At 40.8% G+C, this 23,074-nt stretch overlaps 1 protein-coding gene across 12 annotated transcripts in view; it reads right to left on the reverse strand.

Annotated features, from left to right (window-relative positions):
- Positions 1-23,074, reverse strand: part of LOC143341675 (zinc finger and BTB domain-containing protein 8A-like) — an 86,037-nt gene that overhangs the window by 37,578 nt on the left and 25,385 nt on the right. For 10 of the 12 annotated variants that reach the window (XM_076764689.1, XM_076764686.1, XM_076764687.1 and 7 more), the window contains one exon: positions 20,281-20,404. In XM_076764689.1, the coding sequence (XP_076620804.1) occupies positions 20,281-20,404 (124 nt within the window). Of the gene's footprint in view, positions 1-11,941; positions 12,444-20,280; positions 20,405-22,140; positions 22,753-23,074 lie in introns of those variants that run through there. The other 2 variants (XM_076764685.1, XM_076764697.1) reach the window with 2 other exon arrangements.

The raw sequence follows: 23,074 nt of genomic DNA on the forward strand, positions 1-23,074 counted from the left end.
CTCAAGTACACAAGTAGGAAGAAAGAAAGTAAGAGAGAAAAGGGTGAAGAGAGCGCTGGAAATAAGATAAAGAGAGACAGAGATAGAGATACGCGGGGATTAGTAGACACTGAAAATGGAAGGGAGAAGCAACTTTTCGAGAATAGACGATGCGGTCAGTACCGTACTTGGATAAAAAACGAGAATCTCCTCTTTTTCCATAAGAAAGCATAGCTCTGCGAAACCGATTCGCTGGCAATTGTCCGAAAGAACGAACTCTCGGCGTGCATCAGCCGGCGCGTCGAAGCGCATCGACCACGAAGCACGCATCCCCCTCTTTTTTTCACGTCTCTTCGACCACCCCTTCCCAAAAATAGCCCCCGAAACTCGAGGCGTCGCAACGCGAACATCGAGCGCGATAACACGCCAACGATAAAATATATACACACCCGTGCATCCACGGTGGATTGGATTGCATCATCATTGTTTATTTCACAAATCTGTCCAGTACAAAAATATTACAATATATATAAATATATATAAATATATATTTCCGGTTCTTCGTCGCTTAATACCTAGTATATACTATATAGGAATTCTAATTGCTAGGTACATAAAGTGTGGATGTGTACGTGTGTGCGTGTGTGTCTGTGTGTATAAGAGAGAAAATGTTAGATCTCCAGAAGCAGTTAATTAAATACTTATGGTACTGGCGTGTATTAATCTATGCTGGTGCAGACAGACAGGCGTATATGGCACGTTCAGTTTCTCCTTTTATCCCAAATTTCTCCAGCCAAGTTAGAAAAGATAGAGAGCAGCCGTCGTACAAATAAGCGCATATTGCGACTGGTCCGCCGATACTCGACGAGGGCGATCGCGGAGGGAAAAGTCGTTCACGGGGTGCGATCTAGACGCGAAAATCCGAAAATCGCTTTGTGTCTTTTCGACGCCAACGCTTCTGGCAACGAGTACCAAGAGCATAAATCAATGTCTCGCTTCGAACGCGCGTTAAAGTCAATGCGGTAACGTCGGTTCCGACCAAAGCATTAGTCCGTGGCTGGTAAAATCGGCTGGCACCTTTCACGAATTTTTCGAGACCTCTCTTCTGTACCGGTTTGCCTAACGAATCCACAGACAACGATTCCACCCCGAATACCTTAGCCAGACCTTACACCGAATATTTCGAATCGGACCTGCATCCGCGGAAACCATGCATCGCTCTTCAGTATGTGAAAGAGATCAAGCCACGCGATACGAGCATTTAATCGCGTGGAAGATTCGAAGGAAAAGCACCACCTAAATCGAGCCCCAAAGTCCGTTTCGCCCTAAACTATCGACGCATGCACGATATCCCTTGCGGAGGCTCGCGCTGTTGAATCGATCGGGAACCCACTTTGGAAAAGAACCACGAGCGCCAAAACGAGCCCGAAGCTCAAAGCCACCGCCCACGGAGTGACCAACCGAGCCAGCCTCTCAAACGCGAGCAAACTTTCCAACTATCGGAGTGGTTATCGCGCGACTTTAGTCCCTGCCGGCGAACTCGAAGCGTTTCGTTTCTGCCGGATGACGCACCTAGGCGTGCGAATTCTCCGCCGGAGATCTTCAACGGCGAAAATCGCTCCAACTCCGCCCCCGTCTGGTCCTTTATTCCGCGGAACTTCCCCTCCAATCCCTCGACGGGACATCCCTCCCGCCCCCTGGGGGACTCGACGAAGCGTGTGCTCTTTGCGATCGCGACGAGAGCAGCGCCGAGAACGAAGACGTCGTATCTTTCTAGCGACGCCGCGCGAATCCGATTACTTCCCAAGCGTTATAATTATACTTCTCGAGGAAGCTCGGGTTGTTGCGATCGACATGCTTTTCCGCGACGCTTTCGAACGTATTTATACGCCCGGAGCGTCGGCGGTTTCAGTCATACACGAAAATAGAGAGCGACGCTGTTGGAATCGAGACAGAAGCGCGTGACCAGGCTCCCTCGAAAGCCTTTGGAACCGACAAGGAACACGTACAACGTCGCTCCTCGAATTTTCGTGAAACTGCAGGTTTTCAGGTCGAAAATAAGTGACACCGTAGTTTTTTTTAGCCACGATAACTCGAGCTTAAGAGTTACGAGTTATCGAGGACCGCTTAATCTTTCAAAGGTTCACCCCTTCAAACACTCTCCCCTTTTTCGTTAGAGCGATTACAGGAACGCTAATTACAACCCGTTATACAATGCAAGAGCATTAAACGAACGTCTAACGCACAACAAATTACAATATCCATGGCTTCTATTAAACGCGATGTTATTAATCCTTCGAGTAGTCTTCAATTAATATTTCATTAGTACACAATTAATTTGAACAGATTGTATAACAAATCTCGCTAATGAACAGCTTCGTAAATGTTAGTTATTATTGCATTTCCTATCGTTCGATAATTTCCGTGAAAATGTTTAAATATCTGTAGAACACGAGATCATTCGGATTAAAACAAACGAAGATAAAATGAATTATAATAAAAGTTTACTATAAAATTTTTAACGTCCCAGTAAAATCTTATCGCGTGCCATTCGTTTTCGCCATCACTGTTCTAAACTGTGCCGTGAGCTTATAAAGGTTAAGAACCACTGAGTTACGAGGGTGGTTCACGAGAGTGTTTCATAAACGAGACTTTCTTTTAATAAATTTATTCGAGGAATATTTTAGGAAACTAACAAAGGCTTATTGTCCCGCATAGCGTTCCTTAATTTTTACACTCAGTCTTCGAATTCTTCGATCTATTATTCTTTGATTGGTCCAATCAAGTTAAAGTTTCCCCAATGCAGTATTTTCAAAAATTGTTCGAGTTATCATACAACAGCAAAGCATTGCAGATTGGAGCATCGCATCATTTCGAGCAACGCGTCGCCTTGATCCTTATTAAAAGTTCGCAGTAATAAACAGCACCGTAAATCATTCATCAAGAAAATTGACCGAAACAGCTTCCATTGAATTCCAAAGCATCTTCGCGAGAACTATGTCTTCCTACGGTCGAGTTCTGACTTTCGTTAGAGCTCTCACACTTATCAAAAGATTCTAAGATCGTCGTTCACCATCTGTTAGAACAGGATTTCCAAATGCTTATTATTAAGCTGTCTAAGATGTTTCGACCAGATACAGGAGCATGAAGTTTTTCTATCCGATATAAACGGAATATTTGTTATGAAGAACAATCCGTTAATTGGGCAATGATTACAAGTGAGACGACTCATTGTTTTCAGTGAAGAAGTCAATCAATGGATGTAATGTAGGTGCGTGCAACTTGGACAGTAGGATCCTGAGACTCTGAAGGGTAGTTTCGAGGTCAAGCAAGAATACGTGTGCCCTATTTGAGGAAACCTGTGAAGTTTCATGGAAAGTGAGAGGGTAGGGACACGTCGCGGATGGTTTCGCAACGGAAGGAAGTGGAGGACCAAAGAAGGGTTCGAGGACGCGGTGGTCGCGTGGCCGGATAACGACTGACCCCGGGTCGAGCGTTCGTTCCCGATGCGCGGCTGCAAGTCAAAGAGTTGCGCGCAAGAGCACGCGGTCGTCGAGGGTAGGAAACGCCGACGGATCTTGCACCCGGTGGCCACCGCGACCGACCGACTCGCCACAATGAGAGGCAGCTGTGTGCAGTGGGGAACGACAACCGTCCCCGGGTATCCGGACAAACGTATCGCGCCGATGGCCTGCACACCACCGCCGGCACACCGCCGCCCGTCTCCCCTGCACGAGCATTCCTCGGCTCGGAAGGTTGCAAGGGCGGAGGCATCCAGCAGAGCAGCTGGATCTCTGCTCTGACCTTGCGGGACAACCCCCTCTCTCTTCAGTGAGACACCACTGGCCAACACTGTAACAGAGAGAGAGCGAGAGAGCGACAGAGAGAGAGAGAGAGAAAGATAATGAAGAGGAAAACGGAAAGGTGGATGATTAGCGTGCGAGGGAAAACGAAAAGAACGGGGAGGAATCCCATTCGGAGCTTAACAACGATCTTGCCCAACATTTGCATACACCGAGAGACATCGATCATCGCGTTACATGTTCCTCCGTCGACTGTGCGCCAGAATCGGGAGTAGAGAACAAGAGAGAGAACGAGCGGAGGGAATACGAAACGACAAGGGGGTTGCTGGAAACTGGGATAAAGAAGGTCGGAGGCTACCCGCTGCATCGCTCCAACCCTCTCAAGCGCTATGTTTCTCTACTTCTCTCTCTCTCTCTCTTGTGTCTCTGGCTCGGTTTGGCTTCCCGATGCGCGTTGGGGAGAACCGAGCCGTATGGATGTGTATTCAACGGAACAACCGTGCAACTGTCATACATAGAAACTGTTTCGGGGGCGCTAGTTTTCCCTCTCGACGATTCTCTGACGACAGGCTCCCGACCCTCCGGATGTTTTCCCCTCGTTTACGGCCAGGTGATACGGCTGCATTGACGCGCGGCGAAGGATTCGACGGAACAGACGTGGCTAAATATTAGCGTGTTCCAGCAAATATCGCGCGTTTCGAGACACGTAATTTCTTCAAAAGATCTTTCCCGCATATGTTGAGAGAAAGATCGCAGAACAACTTTGCGAGATTCGTATATTTTCTGGAACACTCCTGATACGATTACCGAATACCGTGATTGGATACTTTGTTAATCATTGCACGAATTCAATCCGTACTTTTAAATACAGATTGTAAATGCAAACAGAACGGTATGGTTGTAATCGAACCTTTTTACGTTTACAATCTGTGTACGAAGTTACCAGTAGATATTTATTAACAGGTTTTATGCAACTATAGTGTACGTAAATATGAAAAGCATATAGCAAATGTATGCAGAATATATGCATTTACGCAAAATGAAATATAGATATTATTATACTAACTTATGAAATATATTCTACATACATTCTCTATAAGTTCTCCCATATTAGCATACGCCATATATGCATAAAATCCGCAATGTGGTTATACGGAATAAAGTTTTTGGCTAAAAGGATGTAAATGTACACCCATGACCTGAAAACAGTTCTGTCACGAACCACCACAGAAAATTTGTATGCGATCGTTAAGGTTAAACTGACATAAATTACTATCAATGGAACTTGTCGAAAAGTTAATAAAAATTATGGTACAAAAATAGGAATATTAAAAATGCATGCCCAAAGACCGATAAGAAGTATGCCTAATTACACAGAATGTTTAATTAGTTCAGAGCAAGCATACAAAATACTTATCGAAATTTTGAAACGTATATTGATAAAATGAACTATCTTTTTTGTGATCGTATTACTTTAGCCACGTTTGTACTTGCGAATACTAATTAAAAGGATATGCAGAGTGCTTCAGAGTCATCCAAATAAAAAATTCGAGATACAAATGAAAGAAGTCGATCTTACGCCTAAAAGCCAGTCAAACGTACGAAGTAAAATGTTTTTCATCGAGAAGTTACAAACTAGGGAATCGTTGAAAGATTAAGCATCTTGAAAAATAAAAATGGTTCGAGGATCCGCAGTAAATTGGAAAGTCCCTATTCGCTCGAGTGCTTTCTACTAGTCTATTACTTTTTAATGACCCCAAAATACCTCGCAGCAGTTCCGTTCTGAACTTACTATCAGAATAAATGGTGATATGCTAAATATAATTCCACCTTCTCATGCCAGGAGTCTATAAATTTCCATGGTACTTTCGAATGCTGGTCTCGAGTAACGTATCATTTTACCCAAGTCAAAGGAACATCGTGCTGGCTGGAGCCAATAACTAACGCTGATTGATCGCGTAGCCACCCCTGAACGAGAAGAACGGCTCTCTGGCACGAATGTAAACAGAAGAGGCACGAAACGATACAGAAAAATTTAAATATTATGATCAGCATCTTCCATAACGGATACTCCGTTGTAAAATTTTACTGTACATTTTCTACTATTATTTTTTACGAAGAATCATCCCCTCTGAGGGTGAACCATCTATTTCATGGGACGCCCACGCTTAACACAAGCACACCTGCAACGACAGAACCGAAGAAGACAAGCGTTTCTCAGAGGATTTAAATTGTGCGTTTAAATCTGAATTTCATATTATCTGACCGTTTTAGTGTGCAAACATCCAGTTTGCACAAACCGTACAGTCCAAACGTCCTGGGCGAACAGGTAATGCCCGCCGTCTGAATAATTCGAGATTCAAATGACGCGGGAATTCTAAAGAGATTAGCAGTCATTAAATGCTGTATTAAGTCTGGTTAAATTATTATCGAGACCAAGGAAACGTAGCCAGAAACTAAAATGAAACAGGTACGCGCGTTAAATCGCTGAACGCGGTAAAGTGTCTTCTTCGTGCAGATGCGGCAATTTAATTTGCATTTTGCGAACGACTCTTTCGATGCGGTCTCGAGACGCAATTATTTTCTATACGACGCGGAAATGAAGATTTTGCTAGACAAAGTACAATCGAAGATAACATAATTCGAACGATCTTAACCGCGAATTTCGAAAAGACTGTGGCTTCGAGCACGAATAATATACGTGCAGAAGTTCAGAGAAGTTTTCCACGCGGCAGAAAAATTCTCGCGATGTACGCGACGCAGCCGTGGCGAATAATTTTCACAAGAGGACCTCGAGGACTTGCGCACAGAGAACTCGGTCGCCGAGTTATTCCGAGTGTTGTTAATACTAAAAAAAAAACAAAAAAATAGTAGAAAAAACAAACACTCGAACGAGACCGACTGTCGCGTACACGAAACGTTACACGCAGGTCCTGTTACAGCTGAAAAGCAGACTGTTGGAAAATGCGCCTATTCAGGGCGAAACTCAGCAAGGCGAAAATTAAGCCGTTTATTATGAAAGCGATGTAACTCCGTTTAGCTTTGTTTCGACATTTAAAAGGTTTTGCATTTCAATCGTCTCGAAAATATTGGTAGCCGCTAACTGACTGGTTGCACGCAGGTAAATGAATTTATTGGGCGCTTACAGAATACAGATCGATGCTGCAAACGAACTATCGTGATGATCGAATTTCGAAAAACATGAATTTGCAAAGAACTGTTTAGAACCCAAGTTTCGAGTAGACGCGATCAGAAGGAGACTTAAACTCGTTGACACTGAAAACTTCTTCGTAGGAAAAATCTGTACGACTTTCAAGCATTGCCTATGGGAACTTCGTTGGTAAAAATAAAATAAAAAAAGAAGAGAGGGACTAAGACCACTTTGATAAAGAACGGCTCAATTGTTTCCGAGTATCTGACTGGCTTCCTACGCGAAGTATTTTCGATGAATCACACCCGGAACGGGTACTTCGCGGAATTGAGTTCCAGCAAGTTCTGACGAGCTACCTGTCTCCCGGGGTACCCATTTAGTTTAGCGGCCAACTTCGAGGAACAATCCGCGAGCTCCTCCTCCATTGGCTAAGCCAAGGAGGAGTACCGAACGATTGCGAACGGAAAAACGAAAGCCTCTTGTCGCGTGCTCGAGAAAAAGAAACTCTTTGCAGTAGGTACACCTCCGCTCGGTGATCCTCTTATTGAGCACCCCAGTCGACTCTTGCTGGGACCATTCATCCGTGAAGCGCGGCCCTGTAATAAGGGCGAGAAGATATGCCTTTAAGAAGCTTATCGCGAAAAGGACCTCCCCCCTCGCGTCTCTGCAGCCGAGTTTCTTGGTCTACTACCCCTTTCGCTCTTCAGACGGATCTCTCCGGCCGTCATCAACCACCTACCCACCCCCGCCCTCGTTCCAACCGGAGAATATTAAACAACCGATAGCCTCGCGAAGCATGGAGAGCCATAATACGCTGTTTCGTCCTCGAAGCTGCTTTGTTCGAGATCGATGGACGCCCCGCGCGAACGCTGGTTGCGCGAGAAAACCGAACAAGTAATCTTCCAGGCGGAAGTAATGGTATCGGCGGAAAGATGGATGGAAAAGTGTTCCGGACGACGCGAACGTAGACGTCGATCGAAAGAGAAAGTCGAACAACGCGGGAACGAATGGTTCGCGTAATTTCACACGCAAATCGATCGGTCGCCCACAGGGCCACCTGGCAGAGGAACTGCCACTTTCGAGTGACAGAATCGGGACATCCGATTCACTTGAAAGCGGGCTAGAGGGTTTTGTCCGAAAACTGAAATCCAACAACGTGCGAACGAGAGCCAGAGAGGCGGAGTTGCAACAAGCGAGGCTCGCGTTACGTGCTCTCGCTGAAGGAGAACTTTAAAGCGACACTGCTGCGCGAATATCGATGTATCCGATTACTGGTGTAAAGTAACGACTTTTAATTTTGCCTTATATTTTTGTGAGAGCGTCATCGACGATTTAAATTTATAAGAAACAAAAATTTTGATTAATTAAAGTAGAAAATAGTCTGAATAAGTTTGTGAATGTCCCCATGACAGATATACGAGTTTTTTATTTCTCGACGGATCGTTCGCGTTGATAAAAATATGAACGGTGGAGAAAATGATACCGGTTATTCGAGTCGGGTGTAAAAATCGACGCCTGAAAGCGCGAATTACAGTGCAAGAGGATTATATTAGTTAGTCCGTTGATACGCTGCATAAACGGGATGGACATTGAAATTGGAGAGCTCTTCGCGTTTAAATGACGCATTCGCAATCCGGTTGTCGCTGAATTCGAAACGTTGTTCCACGAAGTCTGGGCGAAATCAATTATCATTATGGAAGATCGATCGCAACAACCCATCGTTTTCAGGAAAATAGAATGTATTGTCGTAACAGCAGCCTCTAAACGGAGTACCTATAAATGGGATAGAAATGCTTGACGTTATTGGAATCCTATTTCGATGACTGTTTGAGCGTACTACGATGTTTCAGATATAACGGATGACACTATGAGCTAACACTTTGTTTAACTGCTTCGCCTCGTAGCTCACGGAATAATGTAATATACAGGCGACAAATGCAAAGTGTTCGTAAAATATTTGGCCAAACTTCGGAACCGTGTCCCAGGAAGCGAGTGGTTAAATATATGTCGTATAAGAGACTGACTTGGCGTAAGTTGCTTCTGCCAAATTGCACAATATCGAGTTACGGTCGTAAAGTATAATGCTAGAACCACACACTTTGATATTCTCGAAATACATGGAGGTGGAATCCGTTCGTTTCTGCGACAGAATTGGAGCAATTAATAACTGAATAACGTATAATTTTTTAATTTCGCGATCGATGGAACGCGTCGAATGCCAGAAATAAACTTTATCTGGACGTTTAGATTTAAATAATTTTAATGAAACTTTGTACGTTCTTTCATATAATTTTACGGCCCGTTGAGAAAGTCTTTGACGACCTAAGGTGACGCTTATTCGCTCAACTTTTAACACAATGAGCGAAGGAATACGTACGCCTGCTGGGAATTTATCACGCTTAATTGCATCGCGAGGGATGATAATACTTTTTCATTTATCTCGACGAATACCGTCTTTTAATCAGCGTACCTCGCGAGGAAATATCTCGGTAGCCTTCCTGGTTTCATATCGTTTCGGTATAAAGATGATCTCCGGACCGTGTCGTCAAATTCCCTACTGCGTCGACCATAAAACTGCACGGAAGGAAATAGCAGTTATCGTTGAAAGAAAAAACGAAACAAAAATCAAAACACGGTCACGTTTTAAAAAATCGTAACCCACTGGAGAAAGAGGACGCGATTCTTGGTGGGATTTCCCCGCAATACGAAAAATAAAGATGTCGTTTAAGGTGATAACTTGGAGTGGTTCGCCTAGCATACCTAACCAGCCAATCAGCGGCGTGAGAAAAATAAAAAGGAGCAACGACGACTCCCGAAGGAGATCGATCGACCAGTAAAGGGGATCGAGGGGCGCAAGACTCGCGCAAAAAGAATAATTACGCTAATGAAGGGACCGTGACGTAATTAAATGCAACGGCGGCCGAACCGATGGCCCGTGTCGTCACACGGACAGACGTTAAACGATGAAATGCTTTTTATCGTTAACCGTGAAACGCCCTTTGACCGAGAGCGGAGAAAGTCGCGTAATACTAATTTCCATTTGCAGTCTCCGTGGCATTACGGGTCTACTAATGCACGAACCCACCACCGATTCTCCGTTCCGTTAAAGGTCGACGGGAGCTGACGGCACGAAGTAGCTACTTCCAACCAAGATGTGACAACGTGTCCCGTCTGATGACGCCCGAGACGCAGGGAGATCCTCTCTCTCTCAAGTATCGCGAGAAATTCATGAAATTAATCAAGATTCCCCGAGCAAACGATCAATAATTAAAGCCAAGTAGAAATAGACACGCACCGCTTGACTAGCAACTTCCGTTTCCTAGGTACCGTGAACGACTTTTCCTCCGAGGCTCCTCATCCATACTGAAGAGAACGCCCCTTGGACGCCATTCAGACTCAGTAATCAGGATTTCGTGTCGCGCAAGATAACGATTAACTGCTAGTAACAGTCCTCTAAATATAAAAATATAAAAGGTGTCACTTCCCTCCGCATATATCTTTACATTTATCAGACTTTATTATTAGCGTCCGTTGGGAAGGACCAAAGACTCGTATCGACTAACGATACGTCAAATTTATTTTTGCAAATAATTTTGACAACACTTTATCGTTCAAACGTAATTCACGGAACACGGGCACCGTTCAGGGGCGTTCTTTATAACTCCTAATGGTTACGGATCCGTTCGTGATTTTTGGATCGAACTTGGACCAGTCCAAGCACAGAATTTGCGACGTCGCCCGCGCGTACATCAATCGCGAAATCCGCTTATCCATCAGCAGGGCCAGGAGAAATCGATACGAACGGTGCACATTGTTGCGAGCGACGCCGAAGATCGGACGCAAAGCTCGCAAATTTCGCGCTTCGTCCGGTTTGATAAGTACAGAGTTACGGAACCGATACCGGTGGACGCGTAAAGCTTCGTATTCGCGACCATCTTGCCTGACTAGCATCGCCCCGTTCGAGAAATTTCGTTCCCGAACGCTTTACGCGCCTATTTTTCGCGATAACGTCACCTGACCGTGAATATGTCTGTCGAACGAAAAGGATCCTACGAAACGGTTGTTGACATTGACCGACGATACGCGAAGGAAATGGATAGAAGAAAACGACCATTTGTATTTATACCAGGGGTTAAAAGAGCATCCAAGAATTTAGGGGCGCTTAATAATACTCGCTGGAACGAATGAAGAATAGAATGCTATTTTCCGCCTCGATGTTGCAACTTGCTTGCTTCTATTCGCGGAATAGAATTATCACCGTAGTCCTGATAACGTACACAAAAGTATTTTGGGTTGTTCTGTAATTTCACCGTGTCTCTTTCTTTAGAATTTATATTTCTCCTGAAGGGGAGTGAATCTTACGATCTAAAATTTCTGGATAAACGTGTGCTCAAAAATCACTTGTCTTGCATTTTTGTACTTAGTTAAAATATACCAGTGCTGTTCTGGTAACAAAAAAAATATATTTCAGTAAAGTTACGGACACATATAATGTACGAGATTCTCCTTCGTTGTGAATTAGAATCAGTGTGAAAAATACACTGACAAAATTTTTTTATTTAGTACGTTTCAAAAGTTTGCCAACCCCTAATTAAACAGTATTGTTTTGATTGGGAAGAAAGTCATTAGTCATTACTATTATACATGTTTCAGATAGATACGCCAAATGGGATATTTTTGTCACTGGCTTCGGGATGAAAATGTTTGGTGCGTTCAAAATAAGTGATCTTTGGACCCATGTTTACCAACTGTTCACCTATTTCGAGCGAAACTTTTCGTCCGTTTCATCCCACATTTCGAAAACTGTTAGGTATAGAAGAATTTATATAAAAAATTCTAAACTAGAATTACTATCACCTAACACTGGTAAATTTAAATAAATATAACTTACGAATTATCGAGGGATATTCAATGAAACGCTAAGTGATTTCATTACTCTATATTAAATCGTTACAAAAAATCAAAAGTACAAATTCGAATGAACGAAGAAATCTTGGCTCGAAACGAACCGCAATATTCTCGGTTTTACGACAACGAAAATAAAAAATACTAATAGAATGCACGACGGAACAGAAGCAAACGAGTCGGTGGGAGGTTGCACGGACACGCTCTATTCGTTTCAGCGAACGCCACAAATTTTTAAAAGCTTCCGATAAACGAATAAATAAAATAAAAAAAAAAAAAAAACCCAGTAAAGAACGCGCAGAAAGACGTTCAATTTTGCACGGTGCCATTGGACTTCTGCAGTATCTGTATCTCGGGGTGTTTCTGTTTTATATGACCCTTCAAGTTATCCAGCCGGGTCCTGCGGCACCCGCACATAGGGCAGACGTAATTCCCTGGATTGTGAGTCAAGTAATGATTCTTTAGATTCGACACGACCCGGCCGCATATTTTGCATTTGCTAGCGTACGTGTACGGCAGCTTTTCGAAAAAGTCCGACAGATTAACTTTCTCAATGTACGTAATCGGCGCGCACTCAGTGCCCTGAGGAGTTAAAAGTGTCGTATCTGCAAATAGAGAAAAGTCGTGTGTGAAAAACGGTCGTCGAGGGTGATTCGATCGGGCGGTTCGGCTCTCCGTTTCTCCCGAACGCCGCTTTTCTTTTTACGCTTTGATCGGATTCACTGTGGATAAGGGGTTACACACATAGGAAAGGCCTGACACAATGTGCGTGTGTATAAAAACGCGCGCGAGCGCGCCTTGCGGCTCGATAGCCAAAAAGATCGATGCTCGATTACGGATGATATCCATGCACTGTCCATGGAAGAGACCGTCGCACGGGGTCAGACGTTTTACACGACGGCTTCGTTAGTTATTTATTATATTATATATATCGTTATCGATTATTGAATAGTCGAGTATTGTACTTAAAAAGGAAAGGCACCATTAAACAAAACCCCTCTATGAAAAGTCTGTTCTTTGCAACAGCCTTCGGGCCTCAGAGACTAGTTCATCATGACTATTTTCGAGCCACGCCGGCCCACGAGAATCAGTTTATACTCAGTCTTCGACGTCTTTCACAACCTACGATATAAATATTAATATAATATAATATAGGATATCTATAAATATGCGTATAAATAGTTACTTAATACTGATCTCCTCCACCTGCGGAACAAGACTGGCATTACGAAATACAGGCAGTTGGTACGCGTCGGGCATGGAACTGAACGAAATACCCTAGCACCGCGTCCTTTTGTTATATTGGTATCTAACACTCCCTTCGGAACAACATTAAAAACGCTTCAACTTCTTCGCGAAATAATTTCACCGGTAAAAATATTAATTTTCATACGATTCAGGTGTCCTAGATCCGGTGGAATCTATTAAATTATCTATTGTACTTCTACAAAACGACCCGAATCTCACTGTCGACGTCTAAAACCGTTCTACCAAGAGTCGACAGAAAGAATCCTAATCTTTTTACGATAACTTTAAATCACACGTCACGCGTTTGACCTCTAAGAAGGGGCAGTCATATTTATAACATAAGCCGATGCGGGCGGTCTGCCAAATTCCCCAGTTTTGTTTTCCTTTTAATTATAAATAAATCTTTTTCTGCATCTTTATCGCGCGAATAGTGCGTTCGTTTCATTTAAATTTAATTTAAAACACACAAAATTTATTTCAGAGGTCTCCCGAACTCCTTACTACTATCGATTATGATTTTTAGAAGACTTCTTATAAAATCTTTTCTATTCTACTTTGTACTTGGGTTCCATTACAGGCGCTGATTGGTGGATTTAGAATAATTTACTATTTAATATTAATATAATGTTATTAGTACTTCTCATATAGGTGCTCTTTTTCCGCGACGCCGCGACACTGAAGATTAAAATAAATATTTAAAAAATGCCTGTAAAAAGGCAATTGAAAACTTCTCTAAACGCGTAAGCAAGAACGTCTCGACTCAAACGGCGTTTGGCGAAATCGTATTCGTTAAAAAGTTGAAGCGTATTTATTTCATCCCGAAGGAACAGTTCCGCGCGTTAGAACTTAATGCTAACGGCGAGTAATTTTCAAGAATTTCCTCGCGGTTGGAAATCATCCTCGCTCCGTGAAAAGCGTGGCACGCCACGCGCGTTCAGTCGTTCGAAGTATCTCTCTTATGCAAATCTAATCAAAGGCAATATCTCGAGGTTCCTTGCCGACGAAATTCCGGGGCAGAAATGAACGCCTGTGCTAGAGGGATGCGCTGATAAAACTCAGTCCCATGCGCCGCTTACGGAAGAGTGACGGGGATGATTTTCGGTGAGGCCGTTTCCGTTTGGACGCGCAAACACACGGAAACCCGTAATAATTTTGCTTGCTCGACGGAGACAAAAAAATAGGGGGGAAAAAATGGTAACATTGCGCGTAGACAACGCGACATCTGCGAGGAGGTAGTCCACGTGAACACATCGTAGGACTCTCATTATTTGTACTCGAGAATTACTCCGACCGTGAGATCTCTAAGCAAACGATTCTTATTTAAGTAAAACCCTTAAGTTAACTAGAAACTAGACGACAATAAATAAGTATAGATTTTCGTATGGGAATAATTTTTAAACGGGGAAAAAAACACGATTAAAAGTAGTCGAGCGCGCGTTTCACGCTCGGTTAAAAGTAATGAAATGCCGAGTTACAAACAGCCTCGACGAAGAGTTGATTAACACTAATCGCACGCCCCGGCGTTAACGGAATGTAAAATCAACGAATCCTGAGCCGATAATCACGGCTCAGCTTCCTCGTTTTCGACGTCCACTTATGCGTTCGTTTCCCTCTCCGTATTCTACGTACGAATAGACGAACGATTTGCGCGCGTACCGCTCGCTGGCGTTCGCGTGCGTACGGAAAATTCTAGGTGAGGTAAGTCGGTTCCGATTTTGCTAAAAAGTGCTTATGCTCTAAGCGCATGAACGGCGATATCAATGATCCCTCTCGTATTCCGTGCTTCAATTTAATATGCCTTTTCAGATTGTCGGACCTCGTTAACGATATCATGCAGATTTGGCACTGATACTTATCGGGGCAATGCGATTTCATGTGCTTTTTAATGTTGGCTACGCTCTTCCCGCAGAGCTTACAACACTTTGCACCGACAGGGTTCGACTGTTCTAACTTATTTTGACCGTCTTTACTTAAATCCTTCTCTTTTTTGCAAGTTCCTGCTGTTCCTGGAATACAAGATCCCGTTTCAATAAGTTGGTTAGGTCACTGCGATATACCGACAATCTCTACTAGATTCACGATAAGATATAATAAGAAACGTGTATAGAACACCTCTCATAAAGTCACACTCTACGTCAAGTCAAAGAGTTGCAGAAAAGAGGGTATCCTCTCGCAAGAGGAACTTCCTAAGCGTATCCTTAGGTTTTCAATCAAATTCTTTCAGTTGTCTGGAAGGCGATCCTCGATCTAGTTACAAAGTAGCTCGTCACCACTCATCTCCATTCTTTCCATTTAAAAAATCCTAAACTTCTGGGGTTCGCCAACAAAATCTACCATAAACATTGACTCGTTAGTAGATTACGGATTCGATGCACTAACCACGTTTACAGAAGATATATTAGTATATAAAATATATTAAACATATAATTTATACAGGGCGTTCCGCCATCCCTGGGAAAAAAATTGTAATGGGAGATTCTAGAGGACAAAATAAGACGAAAATCAAGAATAACAATTTGTTGATAGAGGCTTCGTTACAAAGTTATTAATGGGCAAAGTTCCGCCTGTAGAACGGCAATTTATCCACCTACTCGAATTTTTTTCATGAAAGTGCGTAGGATTTCGGGGGTATGTGTATTCACCAAAAATGATTGTAATTGACCTCTGCAAACGAAAATAATTTTTTCAGAACGATTCAAAATTTTATTTTTCGCCAAAAAAATTAAGGCACCCTGTCGATTTTTCTTAAAACTTCGTTTTTCATTTTTAATAAATTTGTTTGACGCTGTACAGAAATGTTGTTTAATACTTTTTTGTAGGTATCCATGAGCTCTACTTCAGAAAAAAGTTTCACTGAAATATATTCATTATTGTAGGAGTTATGGAAGTTTGAAAATTGGACGATTTTTATGGGGTTTTTTAAATTTATGGAGTTAAGAATCAACTTTTCCAATATTCTTAGAATTTCTACATATTCTTTGCCAAAATACGCGTTGTTTGCATTTTGAAAAATTAAAATCCTCCAATCCGTTCAGAAGTTATGGTGTTTTAAACATACGCATGAAATTTCAGTGAAACATATCAATGGTATGGTCAGACATGAAATTTTCGGTAATGAATTTTTTTCTCGAAACTGCGTAGGATTTCGGGGGTATGCCTATTCACCAAAAATGATTGTAATTGACCCCCGCTACCAAAAATAATTTTTTCAGAATGATTTGAAATTTTTTAATTTAATGTTTTAATAACTTTTCAACGAAGCCTCAATCAAGAAATTAATATTCTTGATTTTCGTCTTATTTTGACTTCAGGAATTTTTCCCACGGGTGGCCGAACACCCTGAATATGGAAAAACTCTTTTCCCAGTCCCAAGAATATGTTTTTCCGGACTTCGTTCCAGTTTATCCCTTTTACAACTCAAATCTATCTTTTAATACTACTGTTGAAATATGATATTTACCACGATAGGAATGATTTCAAATATTTACATGTCTCGTCTCTAGTTATAGCCAAGTTCCTTTCATACCGCACTTATCTTTCTTGGGTTATTGACACGCCTGGAATTTCCCGTCATTTTATTACTGCAGTATACCTCGAGCTTGGTATTTTTGCAATAATCAGTTTATTGTTCCGACCCGAAGGAAAAAGTAGCAGCGAGTTTTAAACAAGACGTATCGTAATGCACGATAGTTAGCTTTATTTTCAAACTATTACCGTCTCTGCTACGAAGTATTCGAAATGGCTGCCTTTGAATCGAATGAATTTTCAAAATACGCGAGATTCTTCGATTAAAGTGCGAATAACAATACAATCTAATCGAACTTATTGTTCCTGGCGGGAGATTAACTGCAACGATCATACGTAAATTTCTTGAGTAATCGCTTGGATACCCTATAGAAAAAATCCTACTTGACATAATCCTATTTCTTGCAAACAATATCGGATGACATCTGCTAGCTAGGACTTTGATCCGCATCATCTGATCCCATCTCTATCACTCGGTTCGTCACGCTCACGCTACTACCTCGCGAATCTTATTAAACTTGCTCAGCTATTCGTCGTATATGGTTTATACATGACGTTGCATTTCCACATTTTAGCAGAGTAGTCGAACAGTTCACGAACAAATGGATAGATCGCGTAAAACCTAATTTCTGGCCTGCTCGTTCTCCAGACCTAATTACGCTAGATTGTTCATTATAGGATCATCCAAAAAAAAATTATTTATTAAACGTCCTTTTTATCCCCAATCGGAAATACACTTCTGTAGATTGTGAATTACTTAAAAATTGTTAAAACCGTTTCTACAACCTAATCCATTCCATCAAAGCGCTCCTAAATTAAGAACCACCGTTCGCGATAGATGTTGCATCGACGACGACAGCAAAACTACAACTTTTTATTCAACAATAGGGAGGAATCGTACCGGGCTACTTTGTGACTCTATCGAGGATCGTTTCCCAAACATCTAAAAACAATTTGATCGTAAAACTAGGGGTACACCTACGACGTTCCCCTCGTCGATTAAATTACGTCGACCAATCAAAAGTTACGAAGGCATAGATTGAGAAACACCACACTCGTAATATATATATCTATGTATGTATACAGTATATGTCTATAGATGCCTACTCGTAGCAAAGATAATCATATCATATCACGTAAAGGAAAAAAATAAAAGCGCACACCTACTGATCTTTATCATTGTCAAGAGTTACAATAAACGCAAAGCTAGCACAACACGTCGTCACACAACTGAAATAGAACAAATGAAAAAAGTAAATAAATAAAATAAGAGAAAAAGGTGGGAGGGGTGGGGGGGTGGAAGAAATAAAAACACGACAAAAAAAATTTTAGAGTTCGTTAAAAGATCAACGGAAACGGAAGAGAAACCCTGACGAAGAGAACGTCTGCTGACGTTGTAATAAATTTCTCGACGGGAAACACTCGTGTTCGGGGAGAACAAACGATATGTTCGGAGTTACCAAAAAATTCTGCCACTGTAGAGCTTCGTTTCGACTCGCTTCGCGAATTACGCGCGAAGAAACGTCGAAGTCTGCAACAGTATTGCTGGGGTCAGACTCTGGGGGTCATCCGTCGCTGACGAGCGACGGTACAACGGATCGTAAACGATGACGACGACGATTTTTCTGCGAGATCAAGCGCCAAACAGATTCGAGAAGGTAAACGGACCCGTCGCACGCGTTAGCAACAAAATCCTTGTTCCTCCGGCACCGCGACGTCCGTTCGTGACGCTTTCGACCAAAGTCAGAAACGATCTCGTTACGCAACGACTGTTTTTTCCTACCGAATTGGCGACGTTCTAGCAGATTCCGTCGATCGTTTTACGTAACGACACGCGGGTACGTTGCATTTTGTTGCTAATATCCCCGTTTACTCGTACGATTGCGGGTTAAAATAAACAACGCATGAGAGACACGTGAGAATGTAAGATTAAGATCGCTAGGTACGGTGATGTGAAACGTGGCAATAGGTATTTGTAAGAGGACAGAGAAAACAGTGTTTAAAGGCATGCATAGAGAATCACGCCGTAGTGATGTATATATATATCTATATATATATATATATATATATACATACATGTACGTACGATGGCGGTCAGCTGCTCAAGACCGATTCATGCTTTATGGAACAAACGTGACTGACATTTCATAAATTTACATTCTCTCGCCTGTTTAACTCGCCCGGTGTATACATTAAGAATTATGTAACCTGATACTAACAATACTTTATTTTCAACTTGTAAGCATTTTTTGTTACATCGTGTCGTTCCAATGGCGGACGACCTATTAAGACCTCGATTGACGTTAAAGACTCGCGCAAATAAATATAATAAACATAGAAAGCCCAAAAATTGCAACGAACTCTGTGCTACCATTTAAGAATATTCTAATCCAATTATTTGTTTTATATCGAATTATTTGTCTCTGATCAACACTGATTTATTTGGTCCCATAAAAGAAATTTTTGTATCAAACTGCAATATTAATTTAATTTTTATGTAATTGTCAGACGTTACGATGACAAGATACAAGCGTTGAAAATAGTTGAAACTTATAAGCTGAGAGTAAAGTTACGTTACTATTGTATTACACGATATTCAGCATGTGTAACTTATGAGCGTAAAATGCGAAAAATCAAAGTTACGAAACGCAACTCTCGTTCGTTCCTCGAACTGTGTAACGACCATAAGTAGCTGACCGCCACTGTATATACACACGTATATACGTTCGTTTACAAATTATATTTATAGTTATATGCCGGCACACGTATGTACACATGTTCGCACGCAGACAACGGCATTCACCCACGCACCCACACACCGACACGTCGCACTGTGAATTTATTCCGTTAATCCTGTCACGCATACGACCGGAACCACCGATATGTATGTATATGTATATAAGGTAGCAAAACAAAATTAAAAACGCAACACACACGGGACCACGTACGCAATCAACGACCACACACCATCTCAAAAATTCACAGACAAACAGAAGTACTGTCCATTTGCTGATACCAAACGAAAAGTACTGTGAATTTTTCCGATACCACTTGGCCCAAAACCAACGTTTTTCTATTCTTTTTTTTCTTTCAAATGTTAGATACTCCTATTAACACACTTACGGATTCGTAACTACCACAGTGACATAGCAAATGCACGATACCATCACCACAACACCAAGAATATATATATAATATATACCATATAATATATATATATGATCACGTTATATACACGTATATATATACATGCACACACTGCCCGTGTATGCACATATATACGTACACATATACAGGATGCATCCATCAACAAGAAAGTTGTTCGTGTTCTAAAGAGTTACCACTCACTACGCTTGCCAGACTCGGAAATAGAGGGATGCTCGCTTCGTACGCCTATGTACGACTCGACGCGCAAAAATTCTTGCAAACGTGCATGCACATCTCCCTCGATTTCTTAGACGTCACGTAGTTCCCACGCTCCGCGAATTTTTTCCTAAACAAATGCAACGTGGCAACGGGCACAGTCGCGAAACAGATGGCGAACGAAAGCGTGGGTTACTTGTTGCGCCAACGTGCGTGAAACTCTAGCCGAGTTTCGACGGGCGAACGGGAATTACGTGAAATCTAAATGGAATTTTGATTGTAATGATAGATGTTTGTAGGTCTTACCATCGAGTCCGTCGAGCATTTCTGGGGGATTATGGTGTTCGGACGATTCAATCCCTGACACGCCATCGCTAAGCGCACCCGCCGTGGCACCCCCTTCATCTCCTAGCAGTCCAACTGGATGTCCCTGCACACGACACGAAAAACCACTATAAATACCACTGTGAAAAGAATTACTACCTCCTAATAATTTCTGTCAGACACGGGAAAAATTCTTATCCGGACAACAATTACGAATAACGACAAAAAGATAAAAGAACCTTCAATTTCTTTCTCGTCGAATGAAAATTGGAGATCGAATTGTAGAATGAAGTATTGCACAACGAACAAATAAAAATTTAACTGTTCCATGGAATGAACGTCATAAATGAATCGCTATTCGTTGATTTTATTTGTCGTCTACTATTCGAATAAAAAAAACATGAATTGTTAACGAAATAATGATGCTGAGGACCCTGAACAAGACGCGTTCGTCTAAGGATTAAATAACGTAATGTACTGAAAGGGACGATGATGAAGAAATTAATCGAACTGTATTAGAACATAATTCGCGAAATTCTAAATAAAAATTACTTCATTGATCCCGAACGTTATTGCATTTCGTTTTATTATTTTTCAAAGTTTAAAATATTGAACCAAGTATGATAATAAAACCAAATTTAAAACACGCATTTGAAATAATTCATTGAATTTTCAGGTAGGTATATTATACATAAGGCAGAATACTTCATAATAAAAATATTCAACTTTTTATTTAAATTCAACGCGATAATATCCATCAAAGAAGCACATCACCTCAAAAATGCACATGCTTTGACATTCCTTGTCTTTCGAACAATACTTCGAAATTAATAATATACACTGCCAATTTACAGTACTTTTATAATTATTATTACATAAAAATGTATTGTTTAAGGAGATATAGATATAAATTTGAAGGTGTTCAATTACCGCCAGAAGGCACAACTATTCTTTTATATTAAAACCTATTGACTGTATGAATTTAGTTTTTCTTAATAAAATGTGTGTTTTTGTGTGTCCACGCACATTAATTTTATAAATAATCCTTGCATTTTGATGCAACACTGAAAATAAACATCTTTAAATATCTTTGTTGACGTATTATAATATTTCGTCGTAACTTTCTCCAAAATATCTAATATTTAAGAAAAAATAATAATTTCGACATATTTTTATACGTCGTAATTCGCATAAAGAAACATATGATAGTCGACTGCTTGAAATAATATAATAAAACTAAATACACGGACCTATATAATATATTTATTGCCAATGAAATATTGCAAAATATTATAGGAAAATTAAACCAAAAGTTTGTAAACATTATATAACAAAAATACAATTAATACGAGCATTAATATATTTGTAATTTCTGCGTACGTGAGATACGTATGAAAGAATGTGATAAGAAAAGTACAAACACTCTAAAAAAAAAATACTGATTAAACAAACTTTTCAAATTCGATTGACAGAATGCATATGTTCTTTATGCTCCTCTAAACTCCATATTTATGTATTATTTCGATATAAAAATAAAATCGAGTATGATATAGGAAGGAAGACAACACCAAACAGAGATGCCAAACTATCGCGGCACAAACATACTCTTATCGAGATACAACAATAAACATTCATACTTCACAAAAATGTGAATGACTGGCAAATTACTTACACAGTCTTTTATAATTACAAACATGTACATGCAGATATGACCTTACAATAACTGAGTGTAAAAAATGTTTATGTATTTTTATGTAGCAAATACGACTTATTCTCCGAGATTTTTGATTTTATAATAATCAAAATTGCATCAAAATTTTCAGAAAAAAATATCGAAGCTGCAATTATAATACAAAATTAGCAAGTTTCCATAATGTAAGTATAAGCATCTTTTGCTTCCCTTTCTTTAGCAGCACACAAATTGTGTGCCTTACATTTATTATGATGATTCACAATTTCAAGTCTAAAATTACCATTCCCTGCAGCAAACGAAGTACGTATTTCAGGAATCGAATCACTCCACTTCCGACAATATTTACAAAACATAAGATTCGATCTTTCGTCGTACTGAAGCCAAGAATACATGTCTAACCAGCTGACTTTGAATCTACCAGCCTTTCTAACTTGAGGATTAGAACGCGGCGAAATATTGCATAGATTTGATTGTATTTGATTATCTGGTACTAATTTAAGTTGTGGTTTCGATATTGTGTTATTGTTATTGTACGAATATGAATTAAAAGGCATGGATCGATTTAGCAAATATTTGTAAGAATTCTCGTAATAATCAGACGTAGTCTCCGATATATTGATAGACACAGAACCTCCAGACAAAATAGCGCTTTTTCGAGAAGCTTGTATCACAGCAGAATCTGGTTGACTTTGGGTCATACACTGTATATCCATAGTTTCGTCACTCTTCCCATCTCTCTGAACCTCCCACTCCACACTAGTCTGTCAACAGAGAAGGAAAGGATATGTGTTTAATCAACACATCTTTGATTTTGCCTTTTTGCATATAAGAAGACAATTTTATTTCTCTATTTAATCATCCCTTCCTTCCCATGTTTGTTTGGACTGAGTAGTTGTAGGAAAGTAGTTAAGAAAGAACATTAATTGTGGGAGCAGTAACGAAACTATATTTTTGGTATGTTATGCTTAATACGTAACATGATTTCATGAATAGCGTAGAAGCTAAACACGAAGAAAGTTTTCTTCGCTGAGATACAGAGAGGATATAAAAATTTACAGCAAAAAAAAAGCAAAATAACATGCT

Source organism: Colletes latitarsis, chromosome 5 (assembly GCF_051014445.1).
Source record: "Colletes latitarsis isolate SP2378_abdomen chromosome 5, iyColLati1, whole genome shotgun sequence".
In the NCBI taxonomy this organism is placed as follows: domain Eukaryota; kingdom Metazoa; phylum Arthropoda; class Insecta; order Hymenoptera; family Colletidae; genus Colletes; species Colletes latitarsis.